The 22,982-nt window shown below is 43.4% G+C and overlaps 1 protein-coding gene and 1 non-coding gene across 3 annotated transcripts; both read right to left on the bottom strand.

Annotated features, from left to right (window-relative positions):
* Window positions 1–4,060: 4,060 nt before the first annotated feature.
* On the bottom strand, window positions 4,061–9,498 carry LOC136485061 (11-beta-hydroxysteroid dehydrogenase A-like). 2 transcript variants are annotated; one of them, XM_066482013.1, is made up of 6 exons: window positions 9,144–9,498; window positions 7,415–7,607; window positions 5,981–6,066; window positions 5,304–5,435; window positions 4,823–4,987; window positions 4,061–4,702 (listed from the first exon to the last, which is right to left on the bottom strand). In XM_066482013.1, the coding sequence occupies exons 1-6, from the start codon at window positions 9,339–9,341 to the stop codon at window positions 4,406–4,408; spliced, it is 1,071 nt and encodes a 356-aa protein (XP_066338110.1). In that variant the 5' UTR covers window positions 9,342–9,498; the 3' UTR covers window positions 4,061–4,405. The 2 variants fall into 2 exon arrangements, with proteins under 2 accessions (XP_066338110.1, XP_066338109.1); XM_066482012.1 differs by lacking the exon at window positions 9,144–9,498 and adding an exon at window positions 7,926–9,125 and having other exon boundaries at window positions 7,415–7,825.
* Window positions 9,499–17,725: 8,227 nt separating this feature from the next.
* Window positions 17,726–17,834, bottom strand: LOC136490380 (small nucleolar RNA R71). Its single transcript, XR_010767672.1, has one exon. It is a non-coding gene; the product is annotated as a small nucleolar RNA R71 (small nucleolar RNA).
* Between the last annotated feature and the right edge of the window lie 5,148 nt (window positions 17,835–22,982).

Genomic DNA, 22,982 nt, shown 5'->3' with positions numbered 1-22,982 from the left:
CTCACGCTCACTCTTGGTTCCCTCATGGAGCGCACAAACATCCGACCATAGTGCATGGGCGTCTTTGTGGTTCCTTACGTGGTTGAACACATCTTTGCAAAGGCCTCTAAAGATGGTGTTTCGAGCCTTTGCATTCCACTTTTCATAATTAACTTCATCGCCTTGTAAGTTAGTAGCATCCCGAGATTTTGGGAAGCCTTGTGAGGTGGCTCTAAGTATACCAACGTCTAAAGCTTCTAAGTACGCCTCCATGCGGATTTCCCAATATGGAAAGTCATCTCCCTCAAAGATAGGAGGAGGTCCATCCCCATGAGACATCTTGCTCTAAGCGATTAAGCTTAAAACATGAGCACAAGGCTCTGATACCAATTGAAAGGATCAAGATGCCCAAGAGGGGGGGGTGAATTGGGCTAATTCTAAATTTTCTTGCAATAATTAAATCCTACTGTTAGCCCAATGAACCCCTTGTGTCTAGAAAAGTATTTCTATCAATCTAACGCACAAAGGACTTGCAACCTATTTTCCAAACTTACTCTAGCATGGCAATTCTATGAATGTAAAAACAAGTATTGAATTGCTTAAAGTAAATGCTCAAAGTAAATAGGGAGAGAGGAACGCGGCGATGTTTTGCCGAGGTATCGAAGAGTCACCACTACCCACTAGTCCTTGTTGGAGCACCCGCGCAAGGGTGTAGCTCCCCCTTGATCCGCGTAAGGATCAAGTGCTCTCTACGGGTTGATTCTTCGACACTCCGTTGCGGTGAATCACCCAAAACTGCTCACAACTTGAGTTGGGTCACCCACAAGCTCCGTCGGGTGATCACCAAGCTCCCAATCACCACCAAGCCGTCTAGGTGATAGCGATCACCAAGAGTAACAAGCATGAACTCTCACTTGACCACTCGAAGCCTAATGAGAACGGTGGATGCACACTTTGCTACTCTTGATTCACTAATGAGGCTACTCTCTTGGATTCTCAAATCTCAATCACCTCACTAGGACCTTGCTCTTCTTGGCACTCACAAACTTGTTTCTCAGCTGTTGGAATGAGCAAAAGTGACTCCACACACGAGTGGAGCTTCTATTTATAAGGCAGCCTGAAAAACGAACCGTTATGTGCCTCTGCGGGGTGACCGGACGCTCCGGTCAGTTCAACCCGCACACCAGTGTTTAAGTGTTGACCGAACGCTGGCAGGGTCTGATCACCACTGACCGGACGCGTCCGGTCGCATTAAACCCTTACTGGATGCTTACTGTACTCGACCGGACGCTGAATCCTCAGGGTCCGGTCCGTATTGACTGAACGTGTCCGGTCACAGATTTCCTTCTCTAAAACCTTACTGGAGTCGACCGGACATTGCCTCTCAGCGTCTGGTCACTTGACCACTCAGCGTCCGGTCGCACCGAACGCAATCTCCTTGATCAAATGAACTGACCGGACCCTGCGGCCAGCGTCTGGTCACACCGGAGCTAGCGTCCGGTCAGCATTTGACCCTCCATTCACTTCCAACTCTCGAATATATGTGAATGAAGTTTGCTCCATAGGATCATAAAGCTGTTGTGGAGCTACCTAGTGCTAGTTTTAACAAGTGTGCACCACACCTAACTCACTAGACTCATCTAGGTCAAGCTACCCGTCCATACCCCCCTTAATAGTACGGCCAAAGGAAAAACAAAGTCCTAAACTACTCTAAGTGTCACTCCAACTCCAATCGACACTTAGAACTAGTCATCCTTAACCTTGTCGTCCATCCTTTGAAAACCGAAACAATTTCCATCGTAGGGGCATGACCACCTTGATTGCCCAATTGATCTCCATTACCATGACCTAACTTAATTGCCTCTGCAAAACACACGTTAGTCATAGTAATCTTGTATTGTCATTAATCACCAAAACCCAACTAGGGGCCTAGATGCTTTCAACGCGGCAGAACAGAGCTGGAACAGATGAAGGGCAGTCAGACTGCGATGCATGCAATGCAGCTACAGGGAGGCACCCTCTTTGGGTTGTCTCTAGGGCACTAGTGTGTATTGAGATTATCATAGCCAAAGCATAAAAGATCACACACCAAAAAAGCTAACTCTCTCTACACCTTTTGGATGAAGATGAATGCCACTATCTACGCTCTACAAATGTCTATTCACGAGATCTGGAAAAACATAAGCATCCAAATAACTAGAAAACCTAAGCATACTACACGCAACATTCCTAATTCAAGAACAACTAGACACCAACTCATGATTTTGTCAAAAAAAAACAGTGGCACATATATCAAAGGACGAGGCCATCTATTGGAATAGGCGTTTTGAATAGCTGAGAGGGAGAGTGGAGTGGAGAGGAGAGGCGGTGGCTAGGGTTTACAAATGAGAGTGGAGGGAGTGAGCCCCTTTGCCGTCATGCTCTTGGCACATTATATAGGCACCAACAATTTACATGCGGACCCTTCGTGGGGGAGGATTTCACAAGCTACTACACTAACTCCTATTGGGTCTCTTCTAGGGGAAAATTGGGTCATATATTATATGGGCTCGCCCAACAGTAGCCCCTCAGCTACTAGGTTATGGCTAGTACTTTATGACCTAGTGGATGCTCATACAAGAATAGACATAATACAACTTAAACCTTAGTTGCGAGGATCGCCCTTCGTAACCTACATGTGCGTGACTCACTATAAACACCATCCCAAAAACCCTATGGGAAAAAAGCATGGAGAAAAGAGCACGCGCACGACTCTACTGGCCTATATATATGTTCTAATTCCCGAGGCTTCTAGCTCTAAGTGCCTTGATCTTCCCGATGTCTTTGTCTTTGGGCTTTGGCTCCTTTCATCGCATCTATGACACGGTTTGTCGGCTTTGCTCAGTGCGCAAGTCTTCAGCTTTAGGACCTTCTTGATGCACAAGTCTTTGTCTTTGAGGCCTTCGTCTTTGTTATCTTCTTAGTATGCAGGCCTTCATCATCGGTATCTTCTCAGCGCGCTAGGCTTCGTCTCTGGGACCTCGCTGGAAGCTTCGCTTTGACGACGCGTCATGGTTGAAGTAGTCGATGTAGTCGAAGTAGTCGTAGCCGAAGGTTACTGTGAGGCTTCCAAATCTTCTCTCATGAATACCGAGCATAAATTGTCAGCCTCCGGAGTGGCTAGCCCTCTAGTATGGTCCCCTAGCCCCTCTTGGCCGGTGCTTGTGACTGAATCCTCAATCATGCTTGGGTAGTCATGGCAGTGGAAGTAGATGTCCAGACCAAAGTTGTCGATGAGCCCCTCGAGTCGAAGTGGCTGGCAAAGGTGTAGCAGACCTTGGTGTTGATGTAGCCCTTCAAGCTCAGCGATGGAGGCGAGTCGTCGTAGGCATCGATGCTGAAGGTATCGATGAGGGCTCTCATGTCATTGTAGTGGGTGAACATGATGGTAGAGCACCTTTTGTCGAACGAACACGGCGGCGAGAAGACCGTTGAGGCGACGAAATGTGACTCGAGTGGTCGGATCTAGATGGCCGGTGGGCGGCGAACTCGTCGGGCCCCTCACTCCTCTGGAACCTGGACGGCCCTCATGTCTCCGCCTCTGCCTCCACTTCAGCCTCCGCGTCAATAGGGAGAACTGTTGGTGCTCCCCAAATCGAGGTCACGCTAGTGTCGACGGAGCTTCCACCTCCACGTTGACAGGGGACACTAGTCGCACTGGCATCGACGAAGCTTCTGCCCCCATGTCAACAGGAGAGATGAACTAGTGCCACACCAAATCGAGGCCGCGCCCGCATCGCCACTCGCTTCCACCTCCACCTCTAAGGAGATGAGAAACCAACATAGAGTAGGGACTTGGGAGAAAGGGAAAAGAAACGGTAGGTGCTGTTTTGAATTTTTTAAATGACCAACACAACGCAATGCGTTTCTGATTCAGAGGGCAAGCGTGACAAAAGCGAGTCGGAAACGGATGGTGGCGGACTGAATGGGAGGCGGCTGCCGAAAATAGGAAGAGCGCGTCGCTAGCCCGCGAGGCGCAGGCGCGCTGAATAAAAGTTTCTTCCAACTTTGTGGAATCCATGAGAAGAGTATATATTCTGTTTGAGAGATCAGCAAATAAATGCTGCCGTTTAGATACATCAATTTTGCAATTTGCACCCACGCCCCAATATCACGGGGCGTACAAAGAAGCCACCAATAAACATTCGTATTAATTCACACATTGATCACTTGTAGTAAATGAAAGGAAGAGAAAAGGTAGAGAAAATGAAAAAAGAAAGAAAGAAAGAGAACGAACAAAAAATACAGTGTTGATCGGACGCACCTATTTCAATTTCACCCAGCCGGCCCCATTGATCCCTCCCGTGCTAATCCAACAACAGAGAACAGACCATACATTTATATATATCTTTATCTTTGTGGCTAACTTGTTGACGAATTCAGTCAGTCAGTTAGCTGCCATGGCGTCCTGGGAGCGGATGGTACTGGGGTAGAGGAACTTCTTCCCGCCGACGGCCTCCAGGATCTTCTTGCTGAGGGCGGCGCCGCTGTCCTGCTCGCCGGACTTGGAGACGTAGAAGGCCCGGGAGAACCAGTCCAGCAGCTCCGGCGCCGCGCACATCACCATGTGAAAGGGCCAGTACCAGCCGGGCCACGTCACGTAGTAGTCCCCCCGGCGCACGCTAGCCACCACCACCTCCGCCAGCGACTCCGTCTTGCCCACCGGCATCGGCCCCACGTTGATCTGCACGCACGCACAAATCAAACGTTAGTTCAACTCCTCAACGGCTAAGGGCTAAGGCCGGCCGACCATTTTGTCGCTGTAGGAGGAAAGGAGGACGGATGAGGAGGAGATGGAGCTCACGTCGCGGGCCTCCTCGTCGATGCCGACATGGCCGTCCTTCTGGAGGCCCTTGCCCTTGGTGAGGTTGGAGACGACGTAGCCGGGCATGAGGATGGTGACGCGGACGTGGGACCCCAGCTCAGCCCTTAGGGTCTCGTAGAAACGTATCACCGCACCTTTGCTTGCCTGCAAAATTATATATACAAAAACCAAAACCTGAGTTTGGAATCCATGGCTAATCTGGCGAAAGAATTTCATTATGTTCATGTAGGGCCGCCGGCACCCTGCTGATTCCTACCGGCTGACATAGCGTGCGACACATGGATCTGACGACCTAGCTTGGTAGCTGAACTACATTATGTAAGCTCGACCATTCTAGATCGCCAACCCAGATTCATCTATCTGTAATTGGTGGTACACCCACAAGGTGTTTGGTGAGCTGAATTTATGCTCACCTCACCTATGTTCTTAGATTGAGTGATAGGATTAATAGGTTGCTTACGTTGTAGAAGCTCATCCGTGCTGTCGGGACCCTGCCGGCGACGGAGGCGGTGACCACGATGTTGCCCCGGCTGGCCTTGAGGTACGGCAACGCGAAGTAGGTCGGGTAGACGGCACCCCAGAAGTTGAGGTCCTGCAGCGGCCAGCCATGCGTAAACAATTAAACGTGCACGGACGGCGACACGCAACAGAATGTTCAGAATTCAGAAAGTTGGCCATGAAAAACAAGTAAGCGCGCAACAAATTCTTGGCAATGAAAATGATTGACCAAACTACTAACTCCAAAAAGAAGTGTTTTAATTAGTCGAATTTGAGAGCTAACTGATTAATTCGCTGTCTATAGCGTTGCAGGCACTAAAGCGAAGCACTGGACCATTAGCACCATTATCAGTATTGGAAAGAATACATATCATGGCGGTTAAGAGAATATAATGCACCATATAAAGAAGGGGTGTGCACGAGTGCGACGCATATCTAATCTAATAAGACTAAATAGGTCAACCTCTCAAAAGAAATAGAGGGGCCATTAGTCTTTTCAGCTTCGGAAAAATCCTACTCTTTGCTTTTGCAATGGAGGGAAATACTTTATATGCGTAGCAATCTGTTATTTTCTCATGTCAAAGTTTCTACATACAGTATAATAATTGGCCGGCCGGACTGATTGAGTTGATGTCTTACAATCACATTATGGAAGGCGGTTATGTTGGTGATCTCTTCAAAAAAGCAGCTGGACCAGATCCCCGCGTTGGCCACCAGGTGATTCACTGCGGAAAATTAGAATTCTTCAAAATCAATATTTGATGAGTACCACGCGTCGCCATATGAATCAAGATATTTTAAGTCAACTATAAATATAAAAGCTATAAACAGAATGTGAAACATGTTTTAACTTGGCAGCTTTGTTTCACTATCAAACAAAGACAAAGCTGCTGGCCAATTATTTTTGCTAACTGTGTATTCAAAACCAGTTTTGTCCATTTGTCCACTAGACTGACAAAGGACAGTGGTCAACGCATAGGTGGTCAATGACAACAGTATTTAGACTATTTCTGATGTTCTTGTTGATAATAATGTTTTAAATTACCTTGACAGAATCAATGGAACAAGAATTCACAAGTTATGTTCAGAAACAAAATAAAAGTTGCAGGAGGTAGCCATGACTTGCTACATTCTGTAAGTAGCTCTAACGTTGCTTTCAACCAAAATAGGCTGCTATGACATTGATTCATTGCACTATCTCTGAAAGCGATTTGCTGTCACGTACATGGTCATGGACCATCAGCTACCAGTGAGAGAACCGTATACATTTGTAAGGTTTGGTATGACTGCTGCGGGGAGGAATTTCATTAGTTAGCTTAATTTCTAACTGCAGATAAAAAAGTCAAAATCTAGAAAGTCAGCTTCTAAGCGAAAAGCCAAAAACTGCAGATAAAAACCAAATAGGCTCGCAGATGTGTCGCATCAACAGGGAGCACTAAATTAACACACTACACAGTTAGTTAGTTAATTATGGACCTACGTGTTTAATTTACATTTTTTTTCCGGTCTGCCAATAACATTATTAGTAGCAGAAGGCTTGATCTAGTGTCTCTCCTCCTGCTGATTCATTCATTTGGCAGATCAAGTGTTCCCCTAAGAAAGAAAGAAAGTAGTCTTGACAAGCTACTGCAGTACCTATCGCTTAATTTAGTGACGACTGGGAGAGAGAGAGAGCGAGCAGCTGGAACGGAACATTCGAGACACTTGCATGTTATGTTGTGCAGTCCAGACGGTCATATAGTAGTGTTATTACTGATCACTGCTGCCTGCAATTAATCCCAGCGCCGGTCATGTGTCACCGACCGGTCATATAGGAGGAGGAGTACTTCTACCGGCCGGCAGTGACACTTCCGGCCGCGGCCGGGCCAGCGTGCATTTACTGCCCACGTGACGTCCTTGTTAGATTCGTAAATGTGTTATTAGTTCCACTCCTACGCACTTGCTTGGAAAGCAAAAGCAAATTAAGATAATATAAAGCACAGTGTCGTCACAGGATATATAAAAAGAGAAGCGTATGCTATGCTACCTTTATACGTATTATATATATATAGTAGTATATAAGTAAGTACTGACGTTTGCCGAAGTGTGCGACGGTCTCCTCGACGGCGCGCTTGGCGTCGTCCACCTTGGTGATGTCGGCTGGGACGACGAGCACGTCGGGGGCGCCCAGGTCGCGCGCCGCCTTGGCCACGGCGCGCAGCGCGATCTCCGTGCGCGCCACCACCGCCACGCACGCGCCGTGCCGCGCGTACTCGTACACCAGGTGCTGAAAATCAATATAAGAACCAGGGGAATTAAACATATATACAAATAGATAGTAGTAAGTGTTGCTGAGTGGGTTCAGGGGGCTATGAATGGGCTTTATTCCAGTGACTGTGGAGCCACGTGCAGCTGGAGCGAACTTCCCGCAGCCACCATGCTCTATATCCTGGCTTCCCGCAGGGGCCGGCGGGGTCCACCATGCAGCGACACTGCAGATAACAGCTGGGCGCAACATGCATCATCTTCCAACATGCACGTTAATTACTCCCACAGTCGACACTTGTTTCGGTTCTTTTGCACACGACAAGAAGCGAAAAAATACATGTGCGACGACGATCAACCTTCGACAAGCTAATAGCAGTTGCCTGCCCGTGTTTTGACACGTACGCTTCCACATAGTCTGTCATGCATGGCCGCCGTGGACCCCACCCTAGCAGCCTTTATTTGTGAAGAGGATAGGAGTCAGCGCGCGTTTAGTTCGCGAAAAGTGCGAAATTTGGCTACTGTAGCAATTTCGTTTTTATTTGGTAATTAGTGTTCAATCATGGACTAAGTAGGCTCAAAACGTTCGTCTCGCAATTTCCAACCAAACTGTGCAATTAGTTTTTATTTTCGTTTACATTTAATGCTCCATGCACGTACCGCAAGATTCGATGTGACGGGTACTGTAGCACTTTTTGGGAAAATTTTTCGCGAACTAAACAAGGGCTCAATTTGTGGTCTTAAAGGGACAACCACCATTTCATTGGCACGCACACACCAGGTGGTATAGAGTTGGTGCATGCTAGCTATACTACAATAGATTTGATCCGGCGCATGCAGTCGCAATCGCTACGGATGCAAATAAATTTTGAATTTATACTACCCTGCTGCAGCTAGGTTGTGTACGTGTCCACAGAGAGTGTTAGTTCTAGGAACTGTACTTGCATTTTCTTAAGACAAATGCGACTAGCTATAGTCGTATCGTACCCACTAGTACAACTTTGTTTAGTTTATTTATCTTCTTCTTCGTCCAGATTCAGAGCGCACAAAAGTAGCCAACCCAACCAATCAGATGCTAGCATGCGATTTGAAAGACGCATGCATTGCACGCAGTTGAACAACAACCACACGCCACCCTCTCTCCGGAAAGGTCACAACCATTTCGTGGCACACGCCCCCGAAGTAACCCAAACACTAGTAGCAAGCACACTCTTGTACCGTATAGTACAGGTGCAATTCGTATGCATGTAAAAAGAAATACCAGCAACGAAAGTAAAAGTTATACACAGGAAAGTTAAACACACAAAGCTAGCTAGATATATACGTAGTTGCCAAAAGAGAAGCGGAAGAGAGATGTACGTTTCGAAATCCATAAAAGGTGTGCCTGTAGTACATGCATGCAGGCGTAGTAAAAACTCGATGGGCCACTGCCATCCGGATGGCAGTCGCGTGCAGCTCGCAGTCAATACTCAATAGTAACTGAGACTCACACAGCAAAAGGCCAAAGGCCAATATCACGGAAGAAGAGTTGAGTAGCTGGCTGGCTGAGACGACTGACCTCGCCGATGCCGGAGGACGCGCCGGTGACGAGGACGACCTTGCCGCGGAGGTCCTCGTCCTTGGCGAAGGGGCGGACGAAGAGGCGGTTCAGGAGGCGGAAGACGAAGGCGACGGGGAGGTAGACGAGGAGCACCAGCGCCAGGCCCACGTGCATGAAGCAGCTCAGCAACGCGTTCACCACACACTCCTTGCTCATCTTCCTTCCTTTCCTTGGCTTGGCTTGCAGGCTTCTTTCTTATCGATCTCTTCTTGTTGCTCGATCGATTGCTTATGGCTGGCTGGCTGGCCGGCCGGGCGGTCTTGTTCCGATCCTTGGATCTTCTCTCCTGCCTGCCTCTACCCTAGCTAGCTCCGATCCCACCAGCTGCGGGCGGGCGGGCCGGGGGTATATATAGCTGCAGAGTAGGCTGGAGGTGGCGGACACGTGGGAGGCCGTGGCGTGGTATTTATGGGTGCCAGTGCCAGAAGAGGTCTGGGCACTGGGCAGGGAGGGAAATTATTATACTGATGACGATGGGTGGGTGGGGGTTGCTGCACCTGTAGGGGAACATATACTATATACAGTATAATATAACAAAAATATGCTAGTATTAGTCCACACTCTTTCTCTCTTCTCTTGATGTTACATACAAGACGAGACTGCTCCTAGCCCTGGACCTGGATGCATACACAGTATGTGCATGTACAGATTTGGTGGCCGATGTGGTCGATGGGATGATGATGCAGCGACCTGGTGGGCGGCTAGCTAGCTAGCTCAGACCGGGTCCAGATGGGTGTGAGCCGGTGGCCGGAGTAAATGCCGGCGCGGCGCCGATGGTATGTACGGTCATCATCCGCCGCCGCTGTCACGAGCCATGCTGTTAGTCCACTACTACTCCTCACCAAGTCACCGTTCGCGCCGCCTGATGATCAACGCGCGCGGCCCATACTCGCCCACGCTAGCTCCAGCTTCAGTGGATCGAAGCTTCAGTGAGTAGTGGCTAGTGCTACAAAAATTAAGCGACCGGAGATCGGAGTAATTAAGAGTCTCTGTATAGTGCCTGCATTGCCTGCACATGCGGCATGGTATATCCAGATCTTGCACTAACTACATTTTTTCCACCCGAGAAGTTCTCATTTCCATTAAACGGAATTAACGGAAATACAGAGTTTGTGACAGACTAGACAGAGTACAGAGGACCATTCTAACAGTTTTAACCTGCAACCAGGATTTAACAGAAAAAGAGACTAAGGCTCTGGCTCAGAGCAACACCTTAAGGGTCTACACCTAATAGCCTGGAACTTCAGAAACCTTCAACAGAGAACAAAAAGAGAGAAGACAGTAACAGTAACAAGGGGATTCCTCCCAGACATACAAAACTGCCTACAACCAGCGAAACTGACGGCAGACATCTTTAATCACCGAACAAAAGACTTCAGGCTATCCAAACTCCTTTAAGCTGACGGTCCATCCTGTCCATCAGGTTCTCCATCCTGTAGACGATTTGCAGCTTCAGCTTCAGTATCTCCACGTTTGCGCTTCAAAATCTTCTCTGCAATCTTCAGCATAGTGTTGATTCCCTCAACAGGTTGTTCCCTGTCCATTTCGCCATACTGACCTGCCCAATATGTCATTAGCGCACATGCATGATATATAATGTCTAAAGGGCTTTTGATGATAACTTTGTCAAAACAAGCCTTGTTCCGCGCTTTCCAGATTGCCCAGAAAATAGCAGTGACTCCACATACATGAAACTTCTTCCCAAAGGGAAGCCACTTATCACGCCACCTCCAGCATTGATTCAGATATCTAGGAACTGTGTCTGCACCAAAACATTTTGCCACCACTACCCAGATGGTTTTAGCCACAGGGCACTAAAAAAAGAGGTGTTGTATATTTTCAGGATTTGAACAGAAATAACAGACCCACCTTTCCACTTTCGTTTAATGAGATTGTCTTTAGTCAGAATTGCCTCATTAGTCATTAGCCAAAGAAAGATCTTTAACTTGGCAGGTACCTTCCTTCCCTTTCCAAATCCTTTTATGATATATTCCGGCATCACTGCTTGTTAAAGCATTATAAGTAGACTTAACAGAAAATTTCTGATTTTTTCTAATGTCTAAATGATCTTATCAGGTTCATTTACCAGAATAAAAGATGAAGCATCACACCAAATTTCCTCCCATCTACTTCTTAATTCTACTGGAAGCCATCTTCTAAATGTAACATGAACTTCTCCACTTCTAATTCTCTCAACAGAGGCATCTTTGCATTCACATAGCTCAAAGAGAATAGGTTCAGTAGTACACAGTGCCTGAGGATACAGCCATCTATCTTTCCAGAATCTAGTTTGACGCCCATTTTTAATGCATATTTCTCTCCCTAGTAAATAAACATCTTTGATTTTCAACAGATCATACCAAATAGGAGAATCAGTCAACTTGTGAGAAACACTAAAGATATTGTCCTTCCTCAAATACTTATGTTTGATAATTGTTTGCCATAAACCCTCTTCTTTTTCTAGTTTTCACCATCATTTGCATAAAAGACTGATATTCATTTTCCTCAAGTTCTTAATCCCCAAGCCACCTTTTTTCTTGCTTTTACATATATTTTCCCACTTAAATAAATGATACTTCTTTTTTGTCCTTCCTCCTTGCCAAAAAAAGATTCTCCTTAATTTGTCTAATTTACCAACCACTGTTTTAGGCTAAAGATAGACAGACATATGATATATCGGTGAATTGTTAAGACTAGCACTAATCAAGGTAGATCTGCCCGCTATAGACATGCAGCTACCCTTCCAAACATCTAACCTTTTACTGCTTTTCTCTACAAGGGGGAGCCAGTCACAAACATGTAACCTACTTGGGCTAACAGGAACACCCAGGTACTTAATTGGAAAGAACCCAACTTGACAGTTGAAAAGATCAGCATATGTCTGCCCCAAATTCTCCTCATCATTGATCATAATGACTTCACTTTTATTAAAATTTATTTTCAATCCAGCCATCATTTCATACATGTACAGTAGAAATTTCATATTAACAGCTCCTTCCATTTCATGCTCAAGACATATGATTGTGTCATCTGCGTATTGCAAGATGGCTACACCATGAGGAATAATGTGTTCTATCAAACCAGTGAACACTCCATTTTGCTGTGCTTTGATGACCATTCTAGTTAAACAATCAGCTACTAGATTGAAAAGGATGGGTGATAGGGGGTCCCCTTGTCTAACACCTTTGTAGCTTTTTATATATGGGCCAATGGTATTGTTCAACTTCACACTTATAGTACCTCCAGTGACCACTTGTTTGATCCAGTTAATCCATTTTTGACTGAAACCTCTTTTCTCAATGCATTCAAAAAGTAGTTTCCAGTTAACCTTGTCGTATGCTTTCTCGAAATCCAGTTTCAAAATGATGCCAACCTCTTTTCTCCTTTTAGTTTCATGTAAAATTTCATGTAAGCATAAGATTCCAGACATAATATTTCTCCCCTTCATGAGCAGTTTGATTGTTGTGGATTAACTTATCAGCAATACTCTCTAATCTGATAGTCAAAGTCTTGGTAATCAATTTGTAAAGACAATTAAGAAGACAGATAGGTCTATATTGCTGAATTTTATTGGCTTCTTTCACCTTGGGCAGCAGAGTTATGATGCCATAATTTAATCTGCTAATGTCAACTTTCCCATTATAGAAATCTTCAAACAGATTCATAACATCAGTTCTTATTATATTCCAACAACATTGGTAAAACTCTATTGGAATCTTATCTGGACCTGCAGCTTTATTTTTCTCCATCTGAAACAAGGCATTTTTTTATCTCATCTTCAGAAAAGGGTTTACATAGGATGTAATTATCCAAGTTATTAACACTTGCTGCCTCTGCCCAGATTTCTGGATCAATTTGAACATGAAATTCTTGCTCAGGTCCAAACAGCTTAGAGTAATATTTTGTAGCATGTTCCAAATAGATTCTTATCACCTTCAATGATTTAATCATCATCTTCCAAAGTAATTATTGTGTTTTTTCTTTTCCTACCATTGGCACATCTATGAAAAAAGGTAGTATTGTTGTCACCTTTGAGCAGCCATGTCTTATGGCTTCTCTCATACAGTAAGTTTCCTCTTGATCTAAGAGTTTAAGATTTTTACACATCAGCCATATTTTCCTTTCCATCTGTTCAATAGACAAACCAACGTTTTCTTCAAAGTTTTCCAAGTCCACAAGTTCAACTTGAATTTATTTCCTCTTCTTTTTCAACTCACCCTGAAGGTTGAACCCCCAGCCTTTAAAGTATTGTTTGCACAGCTTAAGTTTTTGTTGAATTTTGTCCAAAGATGATTTGGCTCTACATGGTTTGAGACATATCCTTTCCACATTTGTAAAGAATTCAGGATTTGTCAACCAGTTTAATTCAAATTTGAATTGGATATAAGGAAGTTTCTCACACTATCCAGAAGATATAATTAGCGGATTATGATCAGATATCTCTCTAGGTAATTTTTTAACTAAAGCTTGTGGGAAAATATCCTCCCATTTCTTAGTAACCAACACCCTATCAAGTTTATCCAAAAAGGGGCATTCCTGATTATTTGTCCATGTATATTTTCCTCCAGTCATGACTATCTCTCTCAACTCATAAAAATGGATCAAAGAATTGAAAACATTAGTATATCTATGAACCCCATCCATAGTGTTTTTCTCATTTGCATATCTAATGATATCAAAATCCCCTCCAACCAATAGAGGATCAGTACTTGCTGAGCAGAATCTGGATAACTCAGTTAAAAAAGCCATCTTGTTCTCTTATTGTGCAGCACCATATACAATCAAAAGATTCCTTTTGATCTTATTATTTTTATCCCATAAGTTTAACTAAATCATAAACTCCCCTTGCTTGAAGGAACCCACATCATATAGATCAATTTTAACCCCAACCAGAATACCACCAGATTTTCGTTTGGAGGGATTCTGTAACGACCCGAAAACCATTACAATGTAGGCAGTCATTTCTGACCATCCTAGTGTGCATATCATAATCGCAATTAGAATCTGACTTGTGCCTACGCCAACCCAAAACCGAGCACCTTGTGAGCATCAGCATCATGAGCATCTTTGCATTTGAAATCCAATAGTTAGAAACTGAATGCTGCATTAAACTGCTCACTGTTGAATTGACGGAGAATCCACCAGCACCACCGGGTTATCCACCAGTTCGCTAGCACGCTGTCAGTCGGTAACCCGACACCACCGGAGAGTCCGCCGACACGATGGATTGACCGATAGGATCGTCCCATGTAGAAATGTGAGGTGTCACTTTGTGAATCACTGGGTCCCACACTTCACCACAGTTGTCCATCTTGTGGACACACTAAGACAGAGTCCACGAGCTCACTCACTCACTCTTACACTCCCACTCTCTCTCTAGTTCATCTCTCTACTCTCTCTCACACTCAAGCAAGGAAGAGGAGAAGGAAAGGAGGAGAAAGGAGAAGGGATTGGAGCTTGGAAGCAGCAAGAGATGGCCGTGGAGATCACCTAGAGGCTGTCGTCCACAAGAGGTAGGGGTTAGAAGGGGGAGGAGCCCTCTCACCCTTGCCATAAGGAGCTAGGAGGAGAAGGAGGCAAGAAGAAGAAGGCTTCAAGTTACCAAGGAGGAGCTCCAGCTGCTCCATCCTCTTGGAGAGCTTGGTACCTTGTGTTTGCAGCCCTTGGTAAGGATCTAACCAAGCCAAAACCTAGGAAACATTAATTTGTGGACTAGAGTTAGTTTGCACCCAATATAGTTAGAACTAACCAGATAGATATGTTCTATAGAACCCTAGTAGTCTACACTGAAGATGGTTTACACATGCAAGCAGCTTGGGTGAAGATTTGGATCTTGAGTTACTACGAGGTGTTCACTGTCAGTATCGATGGAGGGTCCGACATCACTAGCGGAGTGTCCGTCAGTACTGAATGTCTTACTGCTCACCTGCACAGAACACGTCTATAACCCACCGGAGTGTCCGTCACTACATCGGATCGTCCGATGAGTTATACGACCGAGACAGAAGAGTGTCTAGAGAACCTAGATCATAGTTTTGGTACAGCAGAGTGTCCGTCGATATTCCAAAGTGTCCGCTGAATCATAGAACCTGAACCCGAGAGTGACTAGTTCATACCAGATGATCCACCACACACACGGAGTATCCGATGGAACCTGAACACTTAGTAGGAACCAGTATCCTATAGACCTAATTTGACGAATGGTCCGTCATCACGGTAGAACATTCCAATGAATTATAAACTGAACACAGGGAGCTACCCGAGAGCACAAACTTCATACCGGATAGTCCGATCTTAGTTCGGAGGGTCTGATATTCCTAGTATGTCCTTTTCCCACTAAGTCAATATAACATGCTTAAGGGCATAAATGTAATCACCAACGAAGGTCTAGGGGTTTAAACTAATAAATTTCACGAGTTTTGGTGAATCTGTATTTTCTATAGGGTTTATCCAGAAAACCGTCAAGGTGGACCAAGACGTCAAACTTAATCGCGCTTATCGACAGTGAAAACAACCCCAGAAGCTTCCAGAAGACTCGAGAGGAATCCACACCGAAGCGGAGGGCGAGACACTACGAGGTGAGGTTGGTCAGCCCCACCTATAGGCCGGCTGGCCCTTGGGGCCCACCTGTCAGCCCCTGTTGTTATATCGGTTCTCCACCGCCTTCTAGATTGCATTTATGCCGTTTATTCAAGTCAGTTTAATCCGATGACTCAGGATTGACGCTCTGGCCTATATATACCAGCCCCTAACCCCTCCCTCAGGCATTGCATAAGCCATTTGAGAAGACAGAAACCCTAATCATCCTTAGAGCTCCACCATATTCTAGGGCATAGCTATTTAGGCTAGGTCTAGAGGGAGGTAAGCAGGCTTCGCTTGGATTCCTGATCTTGTCAAGAGCGTGGTTTGGTATAATCTTTATACCCCTCTCTTTTTTATCCCCATTACTTTTATATGTTTACTACAATTGTTATGACAACATTGGTATTCACAATATTTATGTTCTTAGTTATAATGTCCATCGTCTACTTTGATTATATACTTAGTATAGCTAGTTTATCATTATGTTTATGCATAAGTTCGTATAGCACTCGCTCTAGTGTACACATGGTGAGTGGTCAACATTGTGTAAGCGTGGTGCTTATACGTTGTTTTCCAGCGGATACACCCTATATTCCGGGTCACGTGGTAGATCGCGGATGTGACACTCCTGTTGAGTCCTTTGTAGTCCACTCCCCGAATATAGGTACAAGTAGGGTCCGGTTACGAAGGAAGAACAAGCTCTGTTCTTAATATTCCATAGTAATATCCCTTATGTGTAGATATAAGGATGACCTTAGCCATGACTACAAGGTGTAATTGCACTAATCAATGTATGCTTTGACTTGTAATTAAGAATGACTTGGGAATTATTCCTCTAATATTCTACTTAACCAAGCTAATGCCATAGAAAGGAGTACTATGAGTGACTAATTATCATTGATCATTACTTATCATATCTATTTATCTCTTGACTTACGCCTGTTATGAGTAGAACATTAGTTATGGTTTACTTCTCCATCAATAGCATAAGTTATCAATACATGTCCTTGCGAGACCTTCTCTATGGTAAAAAAAATATAAATAACGATACCTGGAATACTCTCGGGTAAAGTGCTATAATGATATATTATCTGTACGCTTATAGATTCCTTTCATTCATATATATTCTTCCTAGTCACATAAATTAATAAAGAACTACTTTAGTAGTAATACTAGGTAGTACCAACAAGCATTTCTGGCACCAACACTAGGGATGACAACTTAGTAAAAGATGCTAAGGAATGTGAACAACATTGGGTGACTACTTAAAATAAGTGACACGTTAATAAATACCAACAAGTATTTTTGGCGCAGTTGCCGGGGAAGGTAGTTAGGCAAAGGAAGTATTGATAAGCTTATACTTATTGATGTGATTGAGATAACCATTGACCTTTGCTCAAAGAGGATTACCCTTGTGTTGTCTACTTTTATATCTTATGTAGGGTAATGTATGACCGGGTTTGACCTTCTGACAAACTACGTTGATGATCCAGAAGCATTACTTAAGAGAACTAAGGCTAAACTCAAGAAAGGTTCAGCTTTAGATTCTGAAGACAACCAGATAAGGCGGAGCTTAACACCAAAATTTGAAGCCATGGCTAATAGGACTCTCTGTGAATTCTCTGCTCCAACTACAGCCAACATCCGTACTGGACCAACAGTCAATGTTGGAGACAATGGATTCGAGCTCAAGCCAGCCCTCATCAACATGGTGCAAGCTAGCTAGTTTTGTGGAAATGCACATGAAGGTGCGAGTGCACATCTCCAACACTTCCTAAAGATCTATAACACTTTCACCATCAAAGGAGTGACCCAAGATGCCATACTACTTCGCTTCTTCCCATTCTCACTCTTGGGGAAGGCAAAACAATGGTTCTACGCCAACAAAGATAGAAACACTACATAGGATAACTGCTCCACTACCTTTCTAGCAAAGTTTTTTCCTACAGGCAAGACCAATGCTCTACGTGGGATAATCTCAAGCTTTCAACAGCAACATGATGAATCTGTCCCTGAGGTGTGGGAACGCTTCCAAGATTATATTGCGGAATGTCCTCATTATGGGATGGAGAATTGGCTACTCATGTAGACTTTTTATCACGGGTTGACTAACAGTACCCGTGAGACTATGGATACTGCTGCTGGAGGTGCATTCCTATTACTCACCATACCAGCTGCAATAGCTCTTGTGGAGAAGATGGCCTTCAACCAAGGTTGGAATGAAGAACGTCTTTGGACCCGTAAGAGAGGTGGAGGTATGCATCAACTCAAGGAGGTAGACATGTTGTCTGCCAAGATGGACCTACTGATGAAGAAGCTCGAAGACCGAACCAATGAGAAGCAAGAAGTCATGCACATTCATGACTCTCGCACGACATGTGAAGTATGTGGAAGCGCTAGGCATTTAGGGAATAGTTGTCCTAAAACCCAAGAGGATGTGAACTTTGTCAACAACAACAACTTTCGTCCTCAGCAGAATCAAGGATGGAACCAGTAACAAAGGCCAAACTACTAAGGTAATTACCAAGGTAACCCTCAAGGTAATAATTTTAATAATTTTAATAAGCCACCCTTGAGAGAATTAATTGCTGGCAAATCCAAACTTTTGGAGGGATTATCTAGAAAGGTAGCTACCAATGATAAAATTCTAGAGAACATAAATAATAGAATGGATAGCTTTGCTTCAACCATTAAGAACCAGCATAGCTTTAATAAAATGATAGAAGCACAAATAGCTCAGCTGGCGGCTATTGTTCCTCCGTTCGACAAAGGTAAGATGCCGGGGCAACCGGAAGATCTAGAAACTGCAAATCTTGTCGATATTCACAATGCATCATACTACTGTATACAACCATCATCGGGAAGGTCGATAGATTAAATCTTGCTAGAAAAGAAGAGCAATCCAGGAAGACTTGTCATCCCCATCGCCATTGGACCTCACATTTTCCAAGAAGTTGTCTATGACTTTGGAGCAAGTGTCAACATCATGCCTAAGGTAATCTTTGATAAAATTAATGGAGATACTTTGTTGTACACAAATATATGTTTGCAACTTGCAGATCAGTCACTCTGCTACCCCAAGGGAGTTCTTGAAGACGCCATTGTTTGAGTGGGACAATCATATGTTCCCATAGATTTTGTGGTTTTGGAAACAGGTGGAGATGTAAGGGCACCCATTATCTTGGGCCGACCTTTCCTAAGCATTGCAAAAGCCATCATCTACACGGACAGTGCCAAGATCTGTTTCTCATTCAAGGATAAAAAGGACAAGTTTTCTTTCAAAATTCGCATCTTGCAATCTTCTGGACATCCACAAACGCCATATCTGCCTAAAGGGACAACAGTCACCAAGAAGAAAAACAACAGGAGAAGGAGGAAGACCAAGACCAGGCAGTCACCAGAAGAGTTAGTCAACATAATCAACACACTCAGATCTGAGTATGACCACCTCCTCTCTTCACCATTCCTTGCTAAGAAGGATGATCCAGGCGTACCCATGATCGAGTGTACCATTGGACAAATAATATTCCACAAGACCTTCTATGATATTGGGTCAGGTGTCAATATAATGTCCAAGGAAACATATGAATATTTATTTGGTAACGAACGTTTTTATATATATATATATATATATATGCAATTGCAGATGGTAGACCAATCAATCTGATTTTTGAAAGGAATAGCAAAAGATGTCATGGTAAGACTACATGACCAGTTTGCCCCTGCCGACTTCATGGTTCTGGACATGGGAGGAGAAGAAGACGATACACCCATCATCTTGGGAAGACCGTTCCTCAACACCACCAATGCGATCATCTACATCAAATCTGGATAAGTCCACTTCCAATTTCCTAGAGAAAAGGTATGTTGTTATTTCAATAGTTACACCACTTATGAGCAACCCAAGAAGACCCACTCTAGAAGGAGACATCAATCATCCTAGCACCGGAAGAATCAATCTCTAAAGAATGGTTGGGAGGAAGATGAAGAACCTGAAGAACTTGTGAAAGATGAACCTACTTCGCCAAAGTCAAGTCCATAGACCAAGTAGGTATGGAAGGAAAAGGTGACATCGATAGAGTCACCATCACAAAAGGTGCAACCATCAAGGTCTCCATCTCCGGGACCAATAAATGCACCCAAAGAATAAAGGACTCTTCTCTAGTAAAGTCCTGTCCGGAGGACTTAGAAATCTGAACCCTCACCGGGAGGTAACATCGGTAGTTATCCATATTTACTTTTTCGCATTGCATGATTTATTTTCACTTTTAACATATTTACTCTTCTGCATTAGCATTGCATTAGTAAAAGTCAATAAAATTGCATCATCACATTATAAAAGCCTAAAGACCCATGTGAATAATTTTCTCGGTGTGTAAAAGCCCAAGGGAGAATTCACAGTGGTGGCATAAAAAATATATATAAATATACCATGCATACATTTAGTTATATTTCATTTTCTGCATATTATAAAAAAATATATTACAAAGACATCCTGCTAAAATTCTGCCAAATCAAAAACCTTTCAAATTCCAAGAACTAATCTCCGGACGGCTGACCGCTAACCCTTTTATCATAATCCGTTCCATGAATTTTAGTATTCATGTTGGTATTTTGTAGGATGATATACATATGATCAAGAGAAAGTTCACCCGGTTGACCACATCTTGCTCCACCCGTGGACGAGGAGGACATCAGCTGGCAAAACTACTCTGAAAAGAATCACTCAACTTCAACGTTCGACCACGACAACATCCGGCTTGGGGAAAAAACATCCCCATGTATCTAGCTATGTATTTATTTTCCTTTGGTTTTACTATTAAGTGAGTTTGTTTCATACTAGTTAAAAAGAAAAAAATGCATAATAAACTAAAACAAAATAAAAATTTATCTTAGCTAGAATTATATATTTTAGTAAGGTGTGATCTAAAAAATGAGAAAATAAAATAAAAAGTGTGTGTCTAGTTTTCTATTTTTAAGAGCTAAATAAAAGGACTATGGGAATAATCACTTACGATGAAAATGATGAATAGTTGCTCTGTTGTAATTCCTTTCAAGTACCTAGTTTTCAGCCTCGAATTCTCCTGAGTTTTGGATACGACTATTTTGATATAAGAGTTTACTCTAAACTTAAAACTCGTGGGTAGCATATGCTTGATCTAAGTCTAGATAATTGACGGATATGATACGAGAAGGTCTGAGCTGTTGTTTATCTTATTCTAAGTGATACTAAAGTTCTGGAGATTTATCTTTTGAAAAACATAAAAATCCTACATGATGAGCTCATGTATGACAAAGCTTGAATTCCTACCAAAGCCATACATGATATTTAGATTAAGAAAACTTCCACATATATGTTTCTTGTTTTGCATTGAATTTAGTCAAGCTTTGTTGACCCTTATGAGAGGTTTGTCATGCTCTTAAAATCAAGATCATATACACACCACCCACATATACACTACTCCTACACTAGGGGTAGGTGCAAAAACATGACATTCCATCTAGATCCACCCAAAAATGTTTTACTCCTACACTGGGAGTAAACACCAAAAATATGTTTGATAGGATATCCACCAAATAAATGCTACAAGTTCTTGTTGCTATCTCTCAAAAGTTTTTATTGCAGAAAAGAAGCATTGGGATATGCAAAAGTTATTCATGAAAAAAATAAAAAAATAAAGAGAGTTGGAAAAAATGGATAAGTGTCTGAGATATCTAAAACAATGGATACTCAGATGCCCGCCTGAAAAAAAGAAGATGAATAAGATAGCTCATGTTCTCTTGTAAAGTTATTTTCAAGTTTCAAAAGACAGATATATTTTCGAGGAGCATAGTAGAATTAGGTTAGCCACCATATATCCACACATATGCACATTTTGATTTGATTGTATGACTCAACTCTCTTTGGATCCGAGGTTGGCCTTTACAATATATGTATTGCAAGTATGCTCTTTCATGCTTTTTCCACTCCTATGAGCTCCACATAAGCCTTAGTTGTAGGAAGAGAAAGGCATAACATCACTATTGCCTTAGTGATGATTCACAAATACCACAAATATTGAGAGACTTGAGAGTGTCATATAATGGAAGCTCTGAGTTTTATTTTGAAAATGCATAATAACTCTAGAATAATGGTTGAGCAAAGAACTAGAGACATAGTGCTTGACTTGATCATTTTGTCTTTCAGTTGCTCAAGACCCAAGTGAAGGCTAAGAAGCCCCATGGTTGAAGGTAATATGAGTAAGTTTGAAAGTCAAATTCGGTTTACTCTAATCCGGAGGAGAATTCTTGTTTGAACGCATGTGTACTTTTGAGGAGTGAAAGCATCGACGCAACTCTTGATCATTTACTGAGTTTAGCTTTGCTAAGGGGCTAGCAAAGGTTAAGCTTGGGGGAGTTTGTTGATGGTAGTTAACAACCATTATAAATCATCGACAGAGGGTCCGACATCACCAGCGGAGTGTCCATCAGTAATGAATGTCTTACTGCTCACTGTTGATGGTAGTTAACAACCATTATAAACCGTCAATATAACATGCATAAGGGCATAAATATAATCACCAACGAAGGTCTAGGGGTTTAAACTAACAAATTCCATGAGTTTTGGTGAATCTGTATTTTCTGCAGGGTTTATCCAGAAAATCGTCGAGGTGGACCAAGACGTCAGACTTAATCGTGCTTATCCACAGCGAAAACAACCCTAGAAGGTTCTAGAAGACTTGAGAAGACACCACACCAAAGCGGCCTACAGGCCGTCCGGCCCCTAGGGCCCACCTGTCAGCCCCCCGTTGTTATGTTCGTTCTCCATCGCCTCCTAGATTGCATCTATGCCGTTTATTCAAGTCAGTTTGATCCGAGGGTTCAGGATTGATGCTTCGGCCTATATATACCAGCCTTTACCCCCTCCCTCAGGCATTGGATAAGTCATTTGAGAAGACAGAAACCCTAATCATCCTCAGAGCTCCACCATATTCTAGGACATAGCTAGTTTGGCTAGGTCTAGAGGGAGGCAAGCAGGCTTCGCTTGGATTCCTGATCTTGTCAAGAGCGTGGTTTGGTATAATCTTTGTACCCCCTCTCTTTTGTATCCCCATTACTTTTATATGTTTGCAACAATTGTTATAACAACATTGATATTCATAATATTCATGTTCTTAGCTATAATGTTCATCGTCTACTTTGATTATATACTTAGTATAGCTAGTTTATCATTAT

This window comes from Miscanthus floridulus, chromosome 10 (genome assembly GCF_019320115.1).
Source record: "Miscanthus floridulus cultivar M001 chromosome 10, ASM1932011v1, whole genome shotgun sequence".
Classification (NCBI taxonomy): Eukaryota; Viridiplantae; Streptophyta; class Magnoliopsida; order Poales; family Poaceae; genus Miscanthus; species Miscanthus floridulus.
The sequence above is the reverse complement of the archived record's forward strand: the minus strand, read 5'-3'. Positions and strand labels throughout refer to the sequence as shown.

What these genes read in the sequence shown, in the direction of transcription:
- LOC136485061 (XM_066482012.1), bottom strand. Translation starts at nt 8,010, where the DNA reads ATGACAGACTATGTGGAAGCGTACGTGTCAAAACACGGGCAGGCAACT. An exon ending in CACGGATGAGCTTCTACAAC is followed by an intron (nt 4,988 to 5,303) that starts GTAAGCAACCTA and finishes ATAATTTTGCAG; the next exon opens with GCAAGCAAAGGTGCGGTGAT. An exon ending in TCGACGAGGAGGCCCGCGAC is followed by an intron (nt 4,703 to 4,822) that starts GTGAGCTCCATC and finishes GCGTGCGTGCAG; the next exon opens with ATCAACGTGGGGCCGATGCC.